The 25,784-nt window shown below is 43.8% G+C and overlaps 1 protein-coding gene across 6 annotated transcripts in view; it reads left to right on the top strand.

Moving 5' to 3' along the window:
* PATJ (PATJ crumbs cell polarity complex component) overlaps positions 1-21,008 on the top strand; it is a 3,332,662-nt gene extending 3,311,654 nt beyond the window's left edge. For all 6 annotated transcript variants that reach the window (XM_069642041.1, XM_069642043.1, XM_069642045.1 and 3 more), the window contains one exon: positions 17,611-21,008. In XM_069642041.1, the coding sequence (XP_069498142.1) occupies positions 17,611-17,757 (147 nt within the window). In that variant the 3' untranslated portion in view covers positions 17,758-21,008. The remainder of the gene's footprint in view (positions 1-17,610) is intronic.
* Positions 21,009-25,784: the final 4,776 nt, after the last annotated feature.

Genomic DNA, 25,784 nt, shown 5'->3' with positions numbered 1-25,784 from the left:
GAATGTAATCTGTCCTTCATTTTATTCCTGAATTGCAAAGGCATTATTACTAATTTTTAGCTTCCAAACGCACAACTATTTATTTTTGTCCCATGTGCACTGCGTCCATTTTTAAATCTGTCCATGTGTAATGTGTTTCTTTAATATAACAGTTGAAAAGCTTGTGTATATCTTCAGTTTGTCTACGCATAGGCCATTATTTACCATTTAACTGTCAGTTTGTTTCTGAAAGTGAGTCCCTTTCTCCACTTGCGCACTTGTCCATTGCAGTAGAATTTAACTAGGCCATTTATTTCCATATCATTTGGTCTTAAGTCAGAAAAAGAAGTGTTTTGGACTGACTTGCAATTCTCAATGGATGACACCAGCCAGCTTCACTCTTAAATCCTGGCCTCTTCATTTATGACAGTCAGGGGCTATATTTTACCCCACACCTTCCCAGTGGTGAACCTATCAATGGGGGATAGGGGCTGTTTGGTAGACCTGCCGTTTGTGATACGAGCAGAGGGGTTCAAATACCTATGAATATCTATCACAAGAGACTCCTCAGACTTGTTTAAAGCAAACTCTGTGCGACCAGAACCTGCTCGATATGGATAGATGGAAGAGGCTAACGCTCTCTCGGATGGTGCGGCTGAAGACAATCAAAAGGACAATATTACCCAACTTCTGATTCTGGTTTCAAATGTTGCTGGTTGAACTTCCCCACATGTACATTCAGAAGGCCCAAAAGGCCCTCATTAAGTTTCTATGGCAAGACATGAAGCCAAGAATAGCCCAGTTTCTTCTTCTCTTGCACAGGACTTCGGGAGGGGGCCAAGAGGGAGGTCCCAGACCTGAGAACATACTGACACTGTTGTGCGATAAAAGTAGTGCATGTTATCGGTTTAGAGGACACTGGGAATCAGGTGCCATCTTAGGTAATAGCAGCCATATTGAAATCGAGGCCTAACGCTGCACTGCAGCCGGGACTGCAGGCCCCAGCCACAAACATGGAAATAAGTGTAAAATAGGTTGCATCATGGGCATTGGTGAGAAAGGCCAGAGCTGCACAGATTCATGTTTTATGGTGTCAGTATTTCGTATTCAAGGAAGAATGTGCCCTACAAAGCCACAAGGGGTTCGAGAGCTCCCTGCAAAAAGCGATCTCACGAGAAGGAGGGCACGAGCCTCCGACCTTCCCCTGTCTCAGCTATAAGCAATAGCACCCAGCTGCCCCCGTCCCAAGACCCCTGCATTCCAAGATACCTGTCGGTCCAAGACCACCAACCATAAATCTGTTAGACCCCCCCCCAATTGATCAGAAAGCCTGGACAGGCTGCCTTCACCATGGACCATGTGATTTGTGCTGCGAGGTGCCGAAAGGGGAAAAAAAACAACAAACCTAAAACAATGGTGGGAAGCTTTGGTAGGGCGCCCACGTGTCTGGAATTGGTTTAGGGTCACCTCAAAATATTCTCTCAGCCCTTGTCTGCCGTACCAGGGGTACACTAGCTTAGAGATAAAGATTGTATTGTTTTTTCTTTGCCTAACAAGCAAGTAGTTGTAGGCTCCTGCCTGATGACGTCAAAGAAGAAGCCCATGTGGAGGAAGATGGACAGACGGGACTGTGACCAATGGCCTGGCATCCCTTATGGAGCAGGTATCCTTTGCATAGGGTCGCGCCAACAAGCCACTCGGATTTGTGCCATATGTAATTACATCATTGATGATGCTGTATGCCTTTTTAAAGTATTGCTTATGCTGATTTTCCAGTGCATCTCTATTTTGTGGAAATTAAACCTTGTTCTCCTTGCAAGAGGTGTGCTGTGCCTGTTTCCCTAGTGAGTTGCATTTTTTCTGGAATGAGCGTTTAGGGGTTTCTCTACATTTTTGGTGACCCAGCGTGGTCCCAGCGCCCCCCGCGAAGAGGTTTCCAGGCCGCATCTCTGGAGTGGCTGTGCCACCTACAGTGACCAGTCCAAAGCGTGCAACCAGCATTGGTGTACAGGAGCCATTTTAACTGAATTCCTGTCTGCTCTTCGGAGCGGGCCCCGGATTGTAGGAGTGTGCAGGCTGTTATTGGAAACCTGTGGCACAGGAGCTCAGGTGAACATGCAGATATAAGTACACCTCTTACAAGCGACAAGAACAGGGGAACAGGAGTGAGTGGGGGGAACGTAGTATGTATGTATGTGTGTGTGGAGGGAGAGTGTCAAAGGCCACGTGATGAGTTTTTGCATTTTTTAAAATTATTATTATTATTAAGGAGATAACGAGGAGAAAAACAGGAGTGCAGGATCCTTTCCAAGTAATGGGAGAAGGTGGCGACATATTTTCATTGTGATAAGGGGATACAAAAGTAGGAGCTCTATATAATTGGAGAGCTCGGATTCCTGTGCTCAATCTATTTCTGGTGGGCGAAGGAGACATGGTATTGGTTGTTATTTTGGCTTGTTTTAGTTTGTTGTTTTATTTTGTTAAACTATTATTGTGTATGAGGTGGAGGCCATGGGGAGGGCCTGTCGCGGTGTCATGCGGGTGTTGCACGTGCAGATTGAGAGTGTGTGTGTGTGGGGCGAAGGGGGTTGAGGGTGCAAATAGGGGGCGACTGAGGTGAGAACAGAGGACTGGTAGTGACACTTGTAATTGCTTTGTGCTCGGCACATAATTAAAAGGTTTCTTTTATGTAAATACGAGAATTGTCAATATGGGGGTGATGACTCAGTTGGAGCACATATGTAGTGCATTGAAATTGTATAAGGGTAAGATAGAGAAATGTCACAGACAGTGGGTGGCCGAGACACAAGGGGGGGATGCCTCTCCCCTGGCCAGAACAGGGTACTAATAATAGAGAGATATTGGAACATAAGAGCACATTTTAATTGCTAAGTATAAAGGTAAACAACGTATGAAGGGAGAGAAAAGAGATTTTAGAATTGTGGAAGATTGTAGAGGACGTTGAGGACAGTGAGGGGCACCAACCCCAAGATGGAAGCGTCCCAACCCCAGCAAACAGCTCCGGAAGATACCCAGCCATCCCGGCCCCTAAGTAGGGCTATACCCACGCACTGCCCACCCAGCCACAGAATACACAACTCCAGCGTATGTGCCCCCGTCTGCCGCTGCACCACCCCCCTATCGACCAACATCTAATGTTGTCACTCCACGGGAGAGCAAATCACAGAAGGAGTTTGAGTAGGCACTAGAGGTAATCCAGGCCGAATTGGCGCAATTAATGGCAATAAAAGAAGGAGAGAGCAAATTGGAGTGTGGGTTGGATGAGTGGATGGCTGGAGATATTTTGTTTAGACTGGATAGCACAGCTATCCAGGACGTTCATGTTGAGAACCAAGCTAGTGGCGATCGGAGGATGGGAAGTGTGGGTTATAATAAATAAAATAATTAATAATATGGGACAGTGAGGTCAGATAGGGATGCAAATCAAGAGGTGCAGGTAGAAGGATGGGACAGTGTGGAAGAGTTTGGGGATGAGGAAGTAGAGGCACAAGGAACACCAGAGATTACTTTGAGTAGAAAATTTATGGGGCGAGCGATTGAGGAACAGATTTGGGCAGGTAGCAGTAGCAAGGAAAAAGGAAAGTGATGGACAGAAAGTGAGGCGGGGAGTAGCCACACAGCTGCCATTATTGCATAAAGGCCCTTAGAGGGTGCACTATGTGTCTTGGGCTCAGTTGGATAAGAATAATTTGATCAAAATGCTCCTGCCCCTTACTGCAGGGGCCGGTAAGTGGATATATGCATTCGAAAAGCAGACAGCGGTTTTGTCTGTGAGCGACATAAAGAGTTTACTTGTTGCAATTGTGGGCGCTCAGGCTGGGGTGTGCGTGTCAAGTCAGGGTACCCAGGAGTGAAGCTGCATGACAATGCGCATGATGGGACCCTTTTAACAATATTAGAGCACAAATGTGGGATGCGCTGCGGTGGGCGTACCCCGACACAACCGACTTGCATTCCATAATGTACTACTTCATGGGAGATGATGAAGACCCGCACAGTACATTTTAAAAATGCAAGAGATGTGGAGATGGGAGACCAGTGGGACCCATCAGTGGGAACTGATCAGTACCATTTCCTAATTTTTATTTTGTTATTAAAAGGGGGTTGCCCAAGGAAGTGGGCATAGAAGTGTAGGGGTGGGCAGAAATTCAGACTATAATTACACATTGTAAGAGGATCAAAGTGCGAGAAAAGGAAATGGCTCGGATACTGTAGGGTGAGGAAGTGAATCTGGTGCAGAAGACATTAGCTAAAATAGTTGCTGGAGAGTTAACAGCACACACACAGACAGACTCGACAGTGCAGGCTACATCATGTACATAAGTGAGGATAGCAGCATTTTGGCCAGGCAGAGGACAGGGGCAGGCGGTCCTCAACATCAGTAGTCTGGATGGCAACAAGGTCAGCCCCGGGGATGAGGAGGGTTTCAAGGGGTCAGAGGGGAAAGGGAATGAGACCCAGAGGGGGTATGGGACCTTTGCATTGTTGGAGTTGTGGGAAGTGGGGGCATTTTGCGAGAGCATGTAGAAGTTGGCAGGGAGAGAGTACAACCCATACAGTCAAGCCGCACCTATACCACCGCAGCCATATTCCTTCCCACCTCCAATGGCCACCTCCATGCCCTATGGGAAACACAAGGCTTGTACCCAATTACCACCAAACCCCCCACACATGCAGGTACAAGCACCACCTAATGTTCCAACACAGGCGGTTCAGAACCCCCCGTACAGACGTCCAATGTCTGCAACCAATGCAGTGCCAAATGGAACAGTAGCACCTTATGGAGTGGTCACTCACATTGGGGGGGAAACCCTTTCATGTCCCTCAGTACCAATACATCTCCTGATCCGGACAGCCCACAGAAAGCTCTTGCGTGCCCAGTCCTGTCCATGACTACCCACCCTGACGAGGGACCCTTGGTGGGTGCTTAGGTAGGTAATAAGCAATTCATCTTTATGGTCTACGCAGGTGCCACTAAATTATGCATCATCCGGGGATACTTTCCATTACAAGGTGAAACTCTCGACACCCAACGATTCTCTGTGGCTGTTGCTACGGTTCCCTATCCCGAAGAGGTAGCAGTCAAAGTAGGAGGAAAGGTGGTGTGTGCACACTTATTGTACTCAAAAACGTCTTGGATAAATTTGTTGGGGTGCAATTTGCTGAGTAAATTGAACATGACCATCTCCTTCATGGATCATGGGGTAGTTTGTGCCACCCCAGGCATGCGCGCTTTGAGGGCGATGGTCATCATACAGGCCAGGGGGAGAGGTGGTGGTTCATGGCATCCCTGTAGATCAGGATATGTTTGTGTATGGAATCACAGTTTTACTTGATTCAGTGCCCCAGATTGGTAAAGTGTGTTGACGGGTGCCGTCTGATTTAATCTTCTGTCCTGTAGTGACCCCTGAGCTTGTTGCACGAATGATACTCTCCCTAGATTTACAGGGCCTGGTTGTATCAGATAAAAGGATTGTTGTGGTCGGAACAAACCCTGATAGTGTGAGTGGCATACTGTGTAATGTATTGATCCGACGATGCCCCTTAAGCAAGTATCAGACTAAGAATTGTTTGAGGATCGGGTCGATGATGAAGAGATTATGCTAGCAATCTGTCTTCCCTGTGACATTAAGGTGCAGTATCACAAGGTGGAAAGTTTTTTTATGCCCCCCCTCATTGAAACAGACTTAGAACGGGTCCTGGAAAGGGTATGGACATCAAATACCAACAATGTAGGGCTCTTGCAGGGGGTGGCAACAGTTTGAATAACACTCAAACCAGGCACGGTACTGCTCTGAACCAAACACTACCCACTGTCCAAAGAGGCAGAGGAGGGAATACGAGACACCATTGTTGCACTCCTGAATCAGGGTATAATTGTACCTTCCACCTCCTCATGCAATATGGGTATCTATCCAATCAAAATGTCAAAAGGGGGAAATTGGAGAATGATACAGGATCTGTGCCCTCTGAATGACATTGTACAGGCAGAATTTCCTATGGTGCTGAACCCTGCAACAATTCTGTGTAACATCCCTAAAGAGCTGACAAACTTCACAGTGGTGGATCTAAAGAACTCCTTCTTTTCCATACCGTTGCACCCCGACTCGCAATACTTCACTGTGTTTATGCATGGTTGGATGCTTCAAACACAACAGACTGCCTTAGGGGTAATGTGATTCGCCCAGTATTTTCCACAGAATATTACATGGTGATTTAGGTACCATTCAGGTGCCCAGTACCATCATTCAGTATGTTGATGATTTGCTGGTGTGTAGTGAGGGTGAGCAACAATGCAGGAATGACTCCGTCACCCTTTTGCAGTGGTTAGCATACAAGGTAGACACGGCGAAGCTGCAGTATTGCCTCCAGGAAGTGCTCTATCTGGGCCATTTGATATCTGTCCACGGAAAGAAAATAATACCCGCTTGCGCAGCTTCAGTGCGCAGTACTCCCCAGCCCAAGATTGTCAAGGAGATGCAAACGTTTCTAGGGTTGTGCAACTTTTGCAGAGCCTGGATTCTAGATTACGCGGCTTACACCAGGCCCCTGTTGCAGGGCCGTAAAGAGGCTCAAAAGAATGACTGCAAGCTTACATGAACAGGGGACATGATCGCCAGCTTCAATAACATGAAAGAGATCATTTCTACTGCCCCCATGCTAGCCACCCTTGATTACACACAAGAGTTTGATCTGTTTAACCATTCCAATGGCCAACTAATGACTACGGTGCTTACGCAGAAGAGCATGATGGGCCACAAGTCATTAGCATACTACAGCAGAGTGCTGGATTCAGTGATGCAAGGCCAGTTCGCAGGCAAACAGGCGCTTGTTGCATCTGAAATCGAAAAAAACTCTACAATTGTAATGAAGTGCTCCGTAACACTGTATGTGCAACATGCAGTTTTTGCTATTCTTGAACGATCCAAGTCAACTTTAACCACGCAGCGGGCATCCGCAAATGAAATCATGCTGTCCAGCCCAAACATATACGTATCCAGGTGTAAAACTGTAAATCCTGCAACCTTTTTGACAGAACCGTACTCGGACGAAGACTGTGTGAGACATTATTGTGTGGCATTTGAAGATGAGGAAGACGACCTCCTGAAAACGAGGGACAGCCGACTCGAAGGGGAGAGGTACGTTATGTTGAAGCGTCAGCAACTATTGAAAAGGGAACGGGCTTGAGGCATACTGGAGCAGCAGTGGTCTACCTAGTAGATGGGGTCTATGAGGTATTGGTGCAGAGAAGGTTACCCATGCACTATTCAGCCCAAGCAGCAGAATTTATAGCGCTTATCGAGGCTCTTCTAGCGTCTCAACAGTGCAGCGCGACCATCTGTTCTGATTCTGCCTACGTCACCACCACAGTGTACGCAGGTTTTGTAAGTTGGTACAGGAGAAGGTGTAGGAGAGATGATGGGTCCCCGATACAGCATGTAGCACTGTTGGACAAACTGATCGACGTGCTGTCCCAACCCTCCTTCATAGTGGTTGTGAAATGTACCGCCCATACTAACGACACAGACAAGATCTCACTCGGTAACACTGCCACAGATGTGGCATCCAAGCAACCAGTGTATCTACCTGTGCCAAGTGTTTCTGAATACCCAGTGGAAGTGCAGAGCAGACAGCTGCTGCCAGACTCCTATAATTCCTTACCAATTGCACAACTGATTGAGTTGCAGGGACAGGCTCCACAGGAGGGGAAAGATCTATGGTTAAAGAGAGGATGTAAGCAGTCCCCTACAGATTTATTGTGGCAACAGGAAACCTTTGGCAAACCAGTTATGCCACACAAATTGCTGATGGTCGCATTCAACCAGCTGCATCATCTTTCCCATGTGTCGAAAACAACATATTGCTGCGAATATACAAGAGGACTGGTGTGTCCACAATCTGCAGGAGGCGGTAACAAAAAGGGTTATTAACTGTTCTACATGCCAAACTTGCAGCACTGGCCTTACCCTAAGACAATTCAAGGTACCCTGCCCTGCCCTACTGGGCTGTTCAGTGAACTACACATAGGGCCTCATTACACGGAAGGCGGTAAGGGTTAACGGTCACCGGTAATGGTACCGGTGACCGTTAACCCTTACCGCCTGATTACGATGTCCCTTTGCGGGTTGGTACTTTAACGCCTGCTTTTTAGCAGGCGTTAAAAACCAACCCGCAAAGGGACCAGGGTGCTAATTACGGTACCGCAATTTGCGGTACCGTAATTAGCACCTTCCCCATTCCCATTATGCCCTATGGGGCAAAAATGGGACTAGGGAAGGGCAATGGGGGAAGGGGGAATTACCGCCCCGCCAACCTTGGAATAGGGCGGTAATTCCCCTTTCCTCCAAGGCAGTGCCAGTATTTTACCGGCATGGACCACTAATAGCACCTTGGTCCACCGCCTACCGTGTAATGAGGCCCATAGACTACATGGACATAGGGAAAAGGTGTAATGAATCCCGTTTTCTAATAGTGGTTGTGTGTCCCTTCTCACAGCGGATGTAGGCCAGTCTTTGTGCACATTCAGATGATAAAGGTGCAGCCAAGTTTCTGGTCAGAGAGGTTTTGCCTTGTCGGGGAGTGTGGATGTAATAGGATCTGATAAAACACGGACATTTTCAATGAGCTCTTCAAAGACCTAACAGCACTACTGGGCATCAATCATTGCATGTGCACAATTAACCACGCCAGGCCAATGCGATTGTGGAAAGGATTAACGGGATATTGAAGGGCAAATTGTCCAAGCTCTGCACCACGTTAAAAACGAAAAGGAGCGTACTGCTTGCCCCTTACACTATTTAGCATGCCCACGTGCCCTTTAAGGATCACCATTTGTCGTCCCACAAGGTGGTAATGGGGCGGCAAATGCACATGCCACTATCTCCCATCAGGAGAGCATCTGATGCTCACAGGGCTGTGTCCGTATTGGTTGATGAATTTAAAAGCTGTCTGTTTTCCCTAACAAAAGCCACAAAATATATCTCTCAACAGATAGCGCCACCAAGGACCGAAGACCCGACCAACACTGCATCTGAGGATCCAGCAATGTCACCTCCTCTCCAATTATTCCCAGGGGATGACGTGTACTTAAGAAACTTTGTCTCCCAGTGGAGTGAGCCTCGTTTTAACGAGCTCCTTTGAGATCACCTATGCTAGTCCCCTTGCAGTGGAAGTTCGAGAGCTACAATTTTATTGTGCATTTGTCAGATAATCGTAAAGCAGCCCAGGCCCCACCCCCGGCCCATGTGCAGTAACTGATCAAGGGGGCAAAACCGGTCAAGCACCATGTCTCACACCATGTTTATGTTCTGAATAAACACATGCAGCTGAGCAACTGATCTACCTCTGCGATAAACCAAAAACGCTGCTGTGCATTATTTGCACAAAATGTATCTCTCTCTCTCGCCCTCTCTCTTTCTCTCTCTTCTACCTTGAAATGGATGTACAAGGGGCCGACCACTCCATTTATACTAAACAATGTTCTTGCTTTTGAGAATACACCCTCATAACAGTGTTTACTTATTCCTGTGTTATGCATTGTGTAGCTGGTCTATTTGCGATTTCTGTGTTTGAATTAGGTATATATTTAGGGTGTAGTTTTATATGGGGGGTAATATAAAAGGGGGCAATAAGACATGCAGACATTACTAATGGTTCCTTAACATATAACGATGTTGTAAATATGTTTATCAAACAAAGTGTCTGACATGAATAATGCAGCAGCCGCGGATCTTGATACAAAACCTAATGCAACTACTAATAGTACATCTGCTACTCAGCAACACAAGGGAAAGCGTGCAAAATTACTGATGTCATTATTTCCTAGTCTGTTTTCCAACATAATTGCAAATGTTCATTTTTCTCCAAGTGTTCCACATGTTATTGGTTCAAAAAGTTTTAAAAGACCTGTTAGAATCGCTAAGTAAAATCATTACCAAGGACTTTGGTTAGATACAATAGAAAATGTGCACCATCCAAACTTTAGTAATAGTTGGTACGCAGACTTGAGCTCAGTGAGGAAAAAGAAGGCTAATGGGGGCTGTTAGGTTTGTTCCTTGATACCAAACGGGTCGGGAGTACCCAAGGTATTAATGCCAAGGGAAACTTCGATTTTGGAGGCTCAATGTTTACTCCATCTGGCTTTGTGCAGATTGCAAAGCACTTTCCAGACACGAAGAGTGCGACTCGAAATAATCGATCTCGATTCACTGCAATGTACCTAAAAGCCCAAAAGTGTGCAGTGCTTGCAAAGACTGTGCCTAAAGCTGGCATGAAGTTCGTAGCAAGCAGATGGCAAGAGGCTACAGTGAGCTGTATGGCATGATGACTTGTAGGAGTAGGAGAAGAAGTGATCGAGAAGTTGAGTGCGGTATGTAGTTGTACTGGAATAAGCATGTGGCAATACTCACATGGAATGAGGCAATCGAAGAACCGGTGAAGTGCAAAAGCAGGAAGAATATGAACTGTGTTTTTATAACAAAGGGGGCGTCTTTGTGGGGGGCCAACAGCAGGTGCAATAAGACATTATACATCTCAAGAAGAGCCCACAAGTCATGGTGGATAACTACTGGGTGTGTGGCCAGCAGGCATTTCTACACCTACTGCCATCTTGGAGGGGCACCTGCTTGCTGGCCTCGTTATATTCAGCACTCCTGGTGGTCCCTGAAGAACACTTCATAGTGTGACCAGGAGGCTTGTCGGCCCCAACACCAACACCAGTATTTAATGTCCCCACCACAGTGATACCGCAGCTGCCTGTATTCCGCATCCTGCCAGAAAAGGAGAAAAAAGAACATTTGCGTAGGAGAATGTCCAATTATCTCTCTCAAGGTTCTTCACAGTTACTCAAAGAAATACCAGATCAATATCGACTATAGAGTAAGGAAGAAACGTTCTTTGCATTGTTGCTGTTACCTGAAGTGCAAACCGCTGTGAATGCCAAATAGCTTCAGATTGTGCGTTGGGAAGTGATCCAGTTGGCCAATGATGCTGAACAAGGCCTAAACGCGATCAAGATGGAGATGCGCATGATCCGGCTGATGACGTTGCAGTACCCTTATGTGCTGGACCTCCTCACGGCCATGGAAAGAGGGGTTTGCAGAGAAATTGGCAATTCCTGTTGCACCTAAGTGCCTCCTAACGATGCAGACAACGGGTCCCTCACCAATTTTATAGGTACCCTGCACACCCTCGGCACTTGGATGCAAACAGAAGCTGGCATGCAGAGGAGTGATTAGTTTGACAACCTTTTTTACTGGGTATCATCCTGAATGGGGGCGATGGTGAAGCTGTTGGTTCCTGTGATCGTGTTTGTGTCAGTGATCTTCTGTACCTGCTAGTTGGGGCTCAGATGTTGTACCAAAGCAGTGCATAGTAGCGCAATGATGATAGTCTCGGTTGGGGCAGAGGGTGCACCTCGCGGTACAAATGATAGTGCAGTACAGACTGATGACCCAAATAAGCCACACATGGTTGCATTAGAGCAACGCCTTCCCCCTCCAGGCACCACCACAATTCCCCCATCAGACCCTGAAAATTATGAAGAACACTGGGTAATTTTAGCTGGGAATGGAGGATGTATATATATGACGTGTACTCCTGAGCAATATGCACAAGTAGGGGAACGTTTACGGTCCGTATATAGTGCACGGGTACAAAAGGAAGAGTCACCGCCATATTTCGAAGCAGAAAGAATGGAGAAGGAGGAACAAAAACTCATGTGGGAGTTTGTTAATGTAGTATTATTGAAAGGGGGTAATGTTGGGAATGGGGGACAATCGTTCCAGGCCCCCAAGCGATTTCAAATGAGGCAAAGGCCTGGGAGTGTACAATAGGGGCCCAGAGGGATAGGGGAAGGCAGTGGTGTTAGGGGCTGTCATGCTGAATTAGTAATGTATTTTATGGGTTTAGAGCACACCGGGAATCGGACACCATCTTGGGTAATAGCAGCCATATTCAAATCAATGCCTAATGCTGTCTTGCAGCTGGGACTGCAGGACCAGGCCACAAACGTGGAAATAACTGTAAAATGGGTTGTATTGTGGGCAAAGGTGAGAAAGGCCAGAGCTGCAGAGATTCGAAGACCTTTGATTGTCTCATGTTGCCAGTATTTCGTATCCAAGGAATTATGCGCCCTGCAAAGCCACGAGGGGGTTGAGAGCTCCCTGCAAAAAGCGATCCCACGAGAAGGGCATGATCCTACGACCTTCACCTGCCTTAGCTGTAAGTAATAGGACCCAGCTGCCCCGTCCAAGACCCCTGCATTCCAGGGTACCATTCAGTCCCAGACCACCAACCATAAATCTTTTAGACCCCCCCAAATCGATCCGAAAAGATCAGAAAGCAGGCACAGGCTGCCTTCACCCTGGGTCGTGTGATTTGTGCTGCGAGGTGCCGGGGGTGGGGGGGCAAAACAGCAAACCTAAAATGAGGGTGGGAAGCTTTGGAAGGGCGCCAATGGGTCTGGAATCGGGTCAAGGTGACCTTGAAGTATCCTCTTAGCCCTTGTCTGCAGTACCAGGTGCACACAAGCTTAGAGATAACGATTGTACTGTTTTCCTTCACCTAGCGAGCAAGTAATTGTAGTCTTCTGCCTGATGACGTAAAAGAAGAAGCCAAAACAACAAGCAGGAGACCGAGTAAGAATACTATGTCACGCAGCCGCTCCCAAAAAATGCCCATAGGAGGGCGTAAATTTATATAGTTCAAAAGGTTTAGTTGAATCCATAGTAATTAAGGTTCTCAATAGAATAAATGCAATGAGTCATCCGTTGGTTTTTCAAGAGTTTTTGGTTTATCCAGAAGATAAATATAGATGTCACTAATATATTCTTAGTGAGAGAGGAGTGAACCGCAACACATATGTACAAAAGACTAGGGCCAATGCATTTCGGAATTTCCTTCTTCAGGGCCAGTCTATTACATTTCCACACAGAGTACAGCAAAAATATTATCAAAAGATATCAACATTGTTACAGCAAAATATCAAATGTTTAACACATACCAATCAGGGGAAAGTTCCATGGTGCAAGCACAATGTAGAAGAAAAGGAAAAAATAAACAGAAATCAGTAAAATAAAGAGAAGAGTGTACAGAAAAAATATGGATGAAATGTAGTAATGTTACCTTGAAAGTGTTGCAAAGGGGGAACAAGCACTGTAGTAGTGGTGCGTGTAAAGGCAGCGTAGATATAGCCGCCTAGAAGTCGCATAGATCGCGTGATCTAAATGAAAAGGGAGATCAAGGTAAGTAAAGTAACAGGGCTGTGATGTACCCAGTCAATGGCCAGTCATAATAGAGTGGCTTACCTCTGTGAACACGGAGCGAGGGAGTCTATCAGCGTGTGGGTGCCGGTTCTGAGAAGCAGAACGGCGTGTTAGGGCGGTCGCCTAGGCAACCATAATTTAAATGGACACGTGGACAATGCGGCTCTTACTGACAAACGAAGGGCACCTATCTGAGGTGCAAACCGGGGGAAGGCTGCACTGATTAACAAAATGAACAATTACTGGAATATACAGCATAAAATAGAGCCTAAAAATGCAATTAAGGTAAAAAATAAAAACGTAAGAAATCATAAAAATAGTAGAAATACTCTTGTTCAAAATGAAATGTAAATCAGATACCGATCCAAAGTGCAAACCGGGGGCAAGGCTGCACTAATTCGCAATTTGAACAAATACATGAATATACAGAATAAAATGGAACCTAAAAATGAAAAAAATAAGAGAAAATCAGAAAAAGGAAGAAATACTCGTGACCAAAATGGAGAGTAAGTAAAATGTAAATCAGACAGCTGGAGGTAAGAGATAGCAACAAAGTGGTATGCGACTGTGTTGAACCATCAAATGATAATAGGAGGTTCATAATAAACATATATAAATGCTGTAATCTATGGGATATAAATTACATAGGGCTACATAACATACACATGAGACCATAATTCAACTAACCACGTTGTGGTAGGTGTCGCCCAGAAGGACGGCACCTTGGGTCCCAGACAAAGTCCGGGATACACTGCGGGGTTATAATTAGATCTAATTAGACCTAAAGAGTCGAGGAAGGAGTCAGTACATTAGTGAATGAGGAAAGATAGTGTGAAAGAAGAAGCCCACATGCAAGAAGATAGACAGACAGGGCTGGGACCAATGGCCTGGTATCCCTTATGAAGCAGGTAGCCTATGTATAAGGTCCGCCAACCAGCCAGTTGGATTTGTGCTGTATATAACTATGTCTGTGATGATGCTGTATGCCTTTTTAAAGTATGGCACATCATGCTGATTTCGCCAGAAAGTTCTGCGGCAGCAGAGTGTTTTGCTGGTGCATCTCTATTTTTGTGGAAATAAAACTTTGTCCTCCTTGCAAGAGGAGCGCTGGGCCTTTTTCCTAGTGGTTTGCATTTTTTCTGTTGTGAGCGTTGAGGGGTTTCTCTACAGGGAGTTTGGGACAAATTAGTCTTCACTGATGTGCCGGTCAATCTTCAATCGCCACTCAATACAAGGCACAAGCCTTGAGTTCCTCCTTAGGTGACACTACACCCCTGCACGCTTATCCATGATGTTCACTTCTATCAGCCCAAAATGTTGGAGCGTCTGTCAAGCTGTTTGAGACTGTTGGCACATGTGGTGGGGATGTGAAAATATTCAGCGGTTCTGGAAAGAGGTCCTAGCATGAATCCGGGATCTAGAAGGGGTCACAAGGTTTATGTAACCACTGGTCATCTTTGGAATTGGGGTGAAAGATGACGAGCATGCACTTTAAACCACATCTCACTCCCTACTGTTGCCGCTAGATGCTGCATGGCTCAACAATGGAAGAGGCCCCAGAGACCTACAAAAAGGGAATGGTTGATCAACGTGCGTAACAGTTATGACACGGATAGGTTTACACCCATTTTGGACGAGTTCAAAGAGCATTGAGAATAAATCCTGTTGCCATCCCTAACAAGAAACCAAGGTTGTTACAGACAGTGTAGGTTGGACAAGCAGGTTATCTTTTATTGCACAGCTTCCTCAGGCCTTAGAAAAAAGGAGATGAGAGTTGTACAGTGCCAGTGAGGACGGATGGGAGACAAATAGGGAGTTGTAACATGATGTTGGTCAATGTATTGTTGAGCTGCATGTTCGTTTTTTATTTTTGAAAAACTGCAATAAACAGCACAAGGGTCAAGGTGTTTCACTGTAAGCGGACAGCAGAGACCTACATGCGCGCATGCATGGTTGCTAAAATGTTCATATTAAGATCCTGGAAATCGAGTAATTCATTTAACATTGATGACTGGATGGAGGAGCTTCTTACTATTTCAACTTATGAAAAAGTATCTATAAGCTCACAGGTGACATTGACAAATTTTGGGACATTTGGAGCTGCTTTCTTGAAGACTATGGATAAATCTGATCTTAAATCTGGGATATTATATACATGTTTTTAAACACTAAGATTCTGTATGATACCTATAACTTGTGTGATGGTTTTGTAATGCCTTTATGTCTGATGAATAGTTGTTTGCAATTGGAATGCTTGGTGCCTGTCTCCTATGTTTGCTCTCTTCTTTCCTTTCTTCCTTTTCTATTTCTTTTTCCCCTTTTGCCATCTTGCTCAATTTTTGGAATGTATATGATGTTTGAATTGGTTGTGATACATTGACTACTTTGCTTTTCCTTATTCATTTTGTGCAAATTTAATGGTATAGTGCTATTTTGTTCTTGTTTGTGTCTCTGAAAAATAAATATTTGAACATCAGAGACCTACATTTGAGTGATTTGTCAATTGCTCACTATTCTGATTTCCTAAATTTGTGATTGCGTGACATTTCAATAGAGATGTACCTTGCATTTTTCAAAACAAAAAAATACAACTAACTGAAAATGTGATTTTGTTTTACTTGTAATGTTAGGCAGCCTTGTTATGAAAACATGTCAACCCACTGATAGAAGGGTGTGTGTGTTTTGAATCAATTTTGCTAATGGAACTGTATTTTGATTGTTCCTGGAAAGAAAGAATTAGGCAGAATGTTTTCAACTTTTACCAGGAGGAGGGAGTGAGATTGTGTGATATGCCAGACAATTAGGCTGAGGTTACCCATGTCTGTAAAAAAGGCATGAAAAAATAATTTTGTGAGTCTTGTTTGGAGGTGGTTTGTTAAACCTCCTTGAATGACACCCTGAACAATTGGAATTGCCAAGAGTAATCTCACAGTGAAGTATGTCATTGAAAATGACAGATGTGATTTCATGATTTAAAAAACATAGGCTCTTATTATGATTCACCCTGTCTGGAAAAAGTTTGTTTGTTTGTTTGTTTGTTTATTTATTTTGTATAGCGCTCCTGACCCAGAGGTATATGGGCGCTTAAGCATCAGGTTACAGGCATAGGTAAGAACATTTGTACATTTGTGCAGCATATGTATAGTTACAAAAGCAGTTATGAAAGCAATTGTAGTAGAATTAGTAACATCGTAGCGGATACGTACATACATACAGTGCTAGTTATTTGTTGAGTAACCAGGTGATGATCTTAGTTCTGAAAGGTTGAAATGTAGGGGTAGATTTGATATCCAATGGAATAGTGTTCCATAATTGTGAGGCTAGAACTGGGAAGCTGGATCCACCGGCTCTTTTAAGGGAGTATTTGGGCACTGTCAGTTGTAGTGTATTAGAGGATCTGGTGGTTCTAATATTCTGTCTTAAGGTGAATTTATCGGTTAAATAAGGTGGGGCCAGGTGGTTAAGAGCTTTGTAGGTGAGGCAGATAGTTTTTAGGTCTATTTTTTGTTGGATGGAGAGCCATTTGCATGTGTTTCTTGTGGCTGAGATATGTTCTCTTCTGGGAATATTAAGGGCGGCACGGAGTGCATTGTTTTGTAGAACTTGCAGTTTATTGACAACCGTTTTATTGGCACCTACATACACGCTGTTGCAATAATCCAGTTTGGATTGTATAAGTGCTCTGGCTAGAGTAAGGCAATTGTTGGGGGATATAAAGTGCCGGTAATAACGGTTACCGGTACCTTTTCCGGACCGGGTCACTCCAAGTCTGCCTGTAGGGGGCTGTGAACTACCGGCAGGCTTAGCCTGCCGGTAGTTCAGGCCTCTAATAGCAGATTTTTCACTGAAACACCAGACCGTTACTAATGGTCCTGGTGCTTCAATGTTACCATTCCTGTGGAGTCCTATTGTACTCCACAGGAGTGGGAAATTACTGTTCATCCGCCACCCATAATATATCCCGGTATTACCGGGATATCGGGCGACGGAAACGGTAAGCCGAGGATGCCGGTAGGCCACCGGTGCTACTGGCAGCCTACCAGCAACCTTGTAATGAGGGCCATAAACTTGTAGCTGAAGAAAGGCACTTTTTATCTTTTATTTGGCCCCTGCTGGAGCACGTTTTCAATGTCATCTCAGACACCACCCTTACTTATACCCGAAATACGATCCAGGTAATTTTCCTGCTCAGCCTTCAAGATGTGATATGAGAAATAGCCAACCTGTTTTCATTTCCCTATTGGACATATTTCTTTTGCATTGGGAAATATTTCAATGGAATGTTGTATTTAGAAATAAGTGCCTTAGTTTTGGTTTGCTGATAACGTAGCACTGTCTTTTCCAGGGAGCAGCTGCAGAAGATGGCCAATTGAAACGTGGCGATCAGATTCTCGCTGTTAATGACGAACATTTGGAAGGTGTCACTCATGAACAAGCCGTTGCTATTTTAAAACGGCAAAAGGGAAGTGTGTTATTGTCTGTGTTGCCATAATTGTTAGCTCAGTTTGCTATAACCTGTGCCAGTAAATCTGTACAACTAGTTGTGGTGCAATGCAGGATTTGTGCGGCATCTTCTCCCATGTGAGTTGAGAGACACACCGATCTTGTATCCATTTGCAGTATGCCAATTATTACTACCCGCTTTCTTTACTTGCCAATCAGAGCACATCTTATTTGTCTTGGTGAGTCCTATATATAAAGGATTGGATGCAATGTTTTGCTTCAACTTCCAACTAGTAAGAACACACAACAGCATTTCCCTCCCTCTTTAGAGCTGGCTTACAGATGTCTTCTGCTCGGCTTACACTGTAGTGCGGCCCAAATATACTATCACTCCATGGGTGACTAATAATGGTAGGTGGAACCATCCCATTAAAACCTGCATTGTTTGTGCCAAAAATGTGTCCATTTCAGGTTTTGAGATCCTAAACAGCTCAAGCTTTACGTACAGCGTTGTGGTTTGTCAGTCCCGCTCTCATTACTTCCGTTTTTTAAACGCCAACGATCTGGACCAAATGGTTACAAATCTGGAGTCTCAACAAAGTTTGATACATTTTGGAGCACCTGAAAAGTAATTGTAAGGAGGAGGAAATGTGCAGCCCCATTGTCAATACATCAAATCAACCATGTTCTTCGAAAATACACATTTAAATGCAGTAGTTATTGTTTCACTTCCTTATTATGTATGTTCAGCAACATAATCATTGTTTCTCAACTGTTTAAATAAAGTGCTTTGTTTGTTCAAATGCAATGATTGTTGATAACCCACGTCTTTTAATGTCCTATTGAAAACACAGAAATGCCCTTATTGCCGTCTATTCATGCAAAATACATTACACATCCTCAAGTGGGCTCAGAAAAATGCATAATTGGGGCTTACGCCAAAGTATTTTGTTTGCAATAAATCAAGTACATATGGTTCCAATGTCCTGGCCCTGATTTAGAGGACATTTTTTTCAATTATTTTGGTTTCACAAAACTACTGATGTTCATCACTCACAGTTGAGAACTATTGAAGGAAACTGCCAAAGAAGAATGAGCTACATAAATTGTGTTATGATGTAGAACAGTGTATGGCAAAGAATCAACTGATTCTTGATGGGCACAAAGGCATGCAACGTGACTTGTTATTGTGCTCATGTGTACTGTGTTCTAAGCAACTAAATGTTACTCTCTCCAGTGGGAAATTAATTTCTTTCTCCCGCACAGAATGCTTAATTGCCAAATTGTAGTAACCTTTCACAATTCTTTCTGGATTGTGATGTAAATTAGTCATCTATTATTAATGGAAAGAATAGCCTTTCAGTAGTGTGCGTGTTTATATTCAAGAGCAGTAAAGTAAAATGTTGCATCTTTTGAAATTGCCAAACGACACCATATGGGAGGGGAGAACTTGTTTATATTTAATTTCCATTTACTGACGATTGAAACTCTTAAGTGTCTATGAGCCTGTATTTGAAGCATGACAATGTTCACCACTCCAGCTGTATTGGTTGAAGTCGGAGTGATGTTTCCCTTCAAGGAATATTAGTTCTACTGCCCAAATGTCATTTGAATTTTCCTCTAAAATGTGCAAGTGAATGTGTTCCTATACCTCTCATAATACAAGATTGGTCCTCATATGCTGCCAGTGTCTGCGAGCAAAGGGCCATAGACAAATGAGATAAACTCCTTGGTGTCATCTGCCATATTTGTCAGGACTGAATTTACAAAGATCATCATGGTTAAGTGTGTGCTCTGCATCATCAGTTCACTCCTCATCTCGTTTTAAGTCATTTATTTTCAGCAATCTGATCTTAAGACACCAACTAGAAATACGCAGACCTTCAGAAATAAAGAAGACAAGTGTGGCTGACTCTTTGGTGATTATATTCTTTTCCATTCCTCCACTCATACCTCCTCCTATGACATTTTTATTGATTCCTAAATCCACCTTACATATAAAACTGAAAAACAGAAGTGTCAATAAAATATACTTTCAATGCAATTTTTTTCTCAGGCATGCTTAAATATATGCTTGTCGCCAGATAACTGCTTTTGGGTCAATTTCTAGGACAGCAAATAATTCTAACGGGTTTCTTATACAATAAAACCAAGACCGACTCTGTGAACCTACTACATAGTAAATGATGCAATCCGTAACTACATGTTTTAGTTTTAATTCATACTCTGTTGCTTATATTGCGAAATATCTGTAATCACTAAGTGAATTAATATGCTGGAATGCAGTATTCCAAAATCATCAGTGCCTAGATAAAGTGGTTTCTTTTAAACGTGCCAAAAAGCATTTTATGTAAGGTTATTCGACTGCAATCTTGCTGTGTTTGTGGTTAGAAAGTTCCTTGACCTTTTGTATAGATATTCACACAACTAAATTGCATGAAACATGTTCTTGGCCATCCTCTAAGGGAAATGTCAATTTAAATTAAACATTTTAGGCAAACATTACTCATCCAGAATAAAAATCACGTATAAATGTGGGTAAACTCACATGGGTGGTCTTCGTGACTGAAGGAAATGCTCTGTTGGAATCTGGCATTTTGAAACATTCCCCCTTGAGAATGTGCAGAAAATGAAAAGGAAATGTAACCGTGTCTAATGTTCAACATTATGTTTTATCTTGACTCACATGTACAACTAAGTGCACAGATATTTGTAATTGGCACCCTTATTTTTTATATAATTGAAAAAGGTTTCTTCTTAAAGATCATCTCAATGTTTTTATTTTACAGTGGCACGTATGCCACTGATAAGAACTATGTGTGTCCATTGATACATTTTTAATACATTGACTGCTCTGGTCATAATATTCCCTGAATGTGTATGCTTAGCCATACACTTCTAGGAAAATTGTGCTTAGACAGACATACAGCTTCTATATACTTGAATATTGTGCCACAGTGTCTTTCAATTTCTATGGGTTTTGTTTTTGAAAAAGAAAATAATTGTTCAAGTTGTTTCCATTTTGTAATTCGCAACATTGCTAATTGTTGCCTTCGTACAATAATTTCCCTTGGCTTTCTCATTTTGAGTAAACGTTCATAGGTATAGTCATGGTCTCAAAAATACATATACCATGTATCCTTGTTGATTAAGCGCATTGCTTTGTTTATGCAGCTACTTGTAATAATTGTATTATTTTTTCTGTAAATCGGAGCAAATTATATGTATATGAAGCTATATAAAATAAATCGAAAGGTTTATTTTTTCCTACTATTGTAATAAAGTGCAGTTTCACGATCAGGTCTACGTGTTATTTCAGATTATCTTGTGTTTTTAGTTTCACCCCAATTGTTGTGGGGTAAAATGAAAAGCTTTACATAGCTCAACGTATGTATTAAAAGGATGGGAAATTAAGTTTTAACAACATTTTTATTTAACAGTAAACAGTGGGGATGATGATAAGATGTGGAATACAGACCTGCTAATAAGATGTGATCAATTTTTGATTACCCACTGGCCATATAATGCTTGTTGATCCTGTGCCCATCTACTCCATCTCATCAGAGGTATCCTTGAATGTGCAGATCTCCTCTTGTGCCAAGAGGTCATACGCACTCCGTGTGATATGATGACAAAGTGACTTAGACCACCCCCTCATAAAGCATTCTTGTTATTTAATGAAGAGGTAGGCCATGTGATAAATTGTATGCCTTATCATCCTAACACTCATTGCATGCTGACACATTGGACACCTTGATCAAAAGGAACACCAAGACTGAGTATTGTCATTTTAGTATTTCTATTTGGTAACTATGTATGAGTAAGTGCAATATGAAATTCAAACCTCGGATCTCCCAAGAAGAAATAGTCGGGATGGTCTTCTACAAATGTCTCGCCCTCCATTTGCATGTAATTAGGCCTTCTGGCCCCTATAGCCAATGTCCTGAACTGTTGCATCACCTTCTCTCCTCTGGCATTGCAGGCTTACATTGTTCCTGAACTCTCTTCTGACTAGTCTTGATGCAGGCTTTCCAGGGTTCATTACCCCAGGGCTGACTCTGACTCCAAGACATCAAAGCCACACAGATGGGTTTGTGGTAATGTTCTGCATGGAGGGTTAGAAAGGTGGCCTTAGGTTAGTGTGAGTGTTCCCTGGACTTTTTCCTCTTCATGTCACTGATCTAACCATACTTCTCTGTCTCATTCCTGCTTTTTCTGTCTGTTCTGGCCAAGGGCTTACCTGGCCCACTGGAACCTAACTATTCTTACTGTCTATTCCATAGTCTTCCTTGCCATCTCTTCCACTCCTTGACTTTCTTTGCTTTTTCCCACCTTCTCTTTACCACTCTTTTCCTCATATGCAACTCCCTCTGTGGGTTCTAATATCTACACCTTCTCCTGGACTTGAGTTCGACACCTCCTTCTCATTGGGCCCTAATGTTATCTCCTTCTCATATCCTCCTTCAGATGACTCCACCTCTGTTACACCCTTAACACCCACCAGCTCTTCTTGGCCCATCTGCCTCATTGTTTTTACTATTGTGTTTGGCTGCTTCTTCTCTGCTACTTCCTTTTATTCAACTTCACCTTCTGATTTCGCTACCTTCTCCATCACTTTTTCTGCTCCCTCCCTCTTCTTTGGTCCACTTTCTTATTGTGATGTTACCACCTCCACCTTGATCTTCTTTACTCCTACCCCTCGTTCTGCCCACTGTCACTTTTTGTTATTACCACCTCCTGTTGGATATTCTTCACCACCACCTTAATAGGTTTACTGTCCGCTCCTGATATTACCACCTCTTCCTTGACCTTCTTCCTCCATTTTTTTCTGTCCAAACTTCCTAATGCAACCACCTACTTCTTGATCCTTTCAGCTCTCACCGGCACCTTCTGCTCTCCAATGCTGCCACCTAGCCAGGCTCTTATAAATCTCTGTCTGCTGCTTCCTCCAGCGTCCTCTAGCCTTATCAGAACTCAAGCCTCTTGCTTCTACAACTCACTCAACACACAAAACCGGGTCTAGCTATGTGTGTGCTATGCTCCCTCCACCCCAGTGGTTGAAGTGGGTGGGAGCGGTTGGGAGTGGTGCTCTAATTTCATTTTGTTTAGTTTTACTGTTCCTAAACTTTTATTTTAAAAAGGAACCATTAAGGAATGGGTTTGTTTTAAAATAAAAGTGTAGGAAGTAGTTGAAACATGCACTTTTTTGCGATGCATTGAACATTCCCTTAAATAGCAGGTGTGTTTGTTTGGGGTTTGGATTTCGCGTGGGATGGTATGTGGTGATGGGGTTTGTGGGGAGCTGGGGCACGCCAGCAGGGAACATAGTTCCACTACTACTTTTCGTACACTTCAACCACTGATCCTCTCCTGGACAGACCTTTCACTGAAGGTCTGCATATGTGAGTCGTAATTGAGTGTGGGTGGGATTGTTTAGCTTTCAGAGTGCATGTGGGGCTTCTTTCATCTCAGGGGTTTGGACCAAGACTTTATCTGTCCTGTCCATCTTGGACTATAGGTTTGTTCTCCGACCCTCTCTGGGAATGCCTACAATAAACTGAGTGCTTTGGTTTTCCAGCATGAGAAATAGCTGCTGAAGACACACCGGGAAAGCGTTTTACATTTTCATATTCATTGGCAGTATTATCCGATCAAGGAGCATGATAATTTGTTTATCCAGCTGCACATTTGTTGCAGGGGAATGCTGATGTTGTACTGCTGCTTCCCGCCGTTATGATTCTCAGTGTTCGGAAAGTTGGGGGCTGTAAACATTGTATATGTGGGACCACAGTGCTAATCAATGGTTCTACAGACCTGACAAAAACATAATTCCTTGGATGTGCTGGTTGAGCCAACAACAATAGCACTGCAGGCATTATCTTTGTTGATTACATATGATGGGTCTCCTTTACAGGGAAAGCTCTTCCTTCCAGTATGAGGAATGTGTTTCTGGGTTGAGTGAGCTTTTGACTCCAACAATTGGGGAAACGGCAATGTTCCGTTAACCTGTGAAATATTACAATGATTTAGGTAAGGTCCAAACCTCTAGCGAAGGTCTGCCCTAATGGACAAGTGGGGTGGGAAGAGATTGAACCCCTGGGACTGTCCCTTGGTGGGTCTGGACATCTGAGACTTGCCATGTGTCTGGATCCAAGAAATCCTCCTCATAACTCCTCCAGGTCCAACATCCTCTAGCTGGCACCTGGCCCTCTGAGTCACTGCCATGGTGATTCACAGAACTTGGGAGACAACTTTCTCACAGTGCACACTCACATTCGTACACTCACACACCAATTTGCCTCTTTGAGGATTCACAACATCAACTGTTAAGGTGTGGAGGCACTGAGTTTAAAACATCAGATCACTTGTCATAACAGAGTTCGAGCAAATGGAAAAGTGGGTCAGCAGCATAATTCTCAGGCCATCAAATGCAAAGATTGAAGCTAAGCTTGTGCATATTGATTTTGGAAAACTCAAAATTAATGTAATATTCAGACAATCTGCAATGTGTTCACATTGCCAATTTATTCTGGACATTTGTATACTGATCAATGTGCTGTCATTTTCCACACATTTGCGGACATTTGGATGGAGTGGGCCGGCATGATTATGCTCAAGCAGTTTTGTTAGGAAAGGCCCTTTATTTTGTTGAAAGTCACTGTTGCTCTATTCTACTTTGCACCATTTAGGTGCACCTCTCTAGAGCTCTTGAGTGGCATATGAGACTGTAATGCTTTTGGAGTTCTCCAGATAGAGCTAATGCCACATAGTTAGTGAATTAAAGGCACAGAGACACAATTAACTGATCTTTCTGTGCCAAAATGATGTCCTTGAAGCGAGGATGCCTAAGAAGTTCCTCTATGGCTAAAAATGGTGCCAAAGCAGTGTGCATGGGTCTAGAGGGCCATGTATCCCAACTCAGTGGAGCAAGCTGATATTTTGGTACTCGGCCAAGGCAGGGGACCAGGTGCAGCAACTGGATGGAAACACACAATGCAATGCTTTGTACTGAAAAGGCTCTGATTTATTCTGGCCAATTGGCACTGGAGTCAGGATGGTTGAGTTACATTTGATATGCAGTTGAGGAAGAACAATTACCCGAGTCCCAGAGGTGGAACTGGCCCCTCTTCTGTGGCAACCAGTGCTGTGCTTGATCTGCACCCTTGATTATCACCTCCATTGATGATTGAAGTACAGAAAGGGAGGCAACCTGCTGTGTAGTCACTCCTGCTGCATGCCTGCTTTGAGGGTATGCCCTCTGAGGAGAGTTATCTGGACGCTTGCCTTTGATTTTCAGTGACTACCCAAAGGACCACCTTAGAGTGGCTGGTTCCCTGTGGTGGTGGTGTGCTTCCCCATGCTGGTAGCTCTGCGTGTGTGAAGTTTAGGGCTCCTTCTGATTTCTTTGATTCACCCTTGCTTGTGCTTCTAGGTGTGCCCTCTGGCTTGAGTGCTGTATTATTTCAGCCCTGTGTGGTCCTGTGTGGTGCAACCATTATCTGGGTCATTGGTCGAGGAGAGGTATTGAAACTCACTTGATATGAGCAGTACTGATCCAGCTGACTGTGGCCCAGCAGCTCATGGGCCACTATGTCACCCTGTAAGGGAAAGTGTGGCATAGCATTAAAGGTCATTGGAGATATGCTGCACCCATCCATCATATACACATAAGATTGCAAGGAACTGCCACTACACTCATAGCATGATATAGTGGCCTCTTAATGGGCCAGCTCCAACTTCCACAGCAGATATCTGGGAGCTCTTTGAATCCTGACATAATCAGGGAGTGTTCACCTCTGTTTGCTAAATTAAGTACTTCTGTGAATTCCCAAACAGCTGTAACACCTTCTAGTGAAACATATTCAGTTATGCTTGCTCTGTGCCCTATCAATCACCTGCACTGATTTAAAGATAAAGCAAGAAGATAAAGAAAACAGGAATTGGTGTAATAATCTTCAAATGGTTAAGTGAATCAATCTTAAAACTTAAATCCTTTCCCATGCATGGGCATCCCTGCATAGGGCTGGTACCGGACCCATTTTGGCTTGCAAAATATGCCTTTTCCCTTTAAATTTA

The sequence above is a fragment of the Ambystoma mexicanum genome, chromosome 1q (genome assembly GCF_040938575.1).
Source record: "Ambystoma mexicanum isolate Mex_15411 chromosome 1q, UKY_AmexF1_1, whole genome shotgun sequence".
NCBI classification, from domain to species: domain Eukaryota; kingdom Metazoa; phylum Chordata; class Amphibia; order Caudata; family Ambystomatidae; genus Ambystoma; species Ambystoma mexicanum.
The sequence above is the reverse complement of the archived record's forward strand: the minus strand, read 5'-3'. Positions and strand labels throughout refer to the sequence as shown.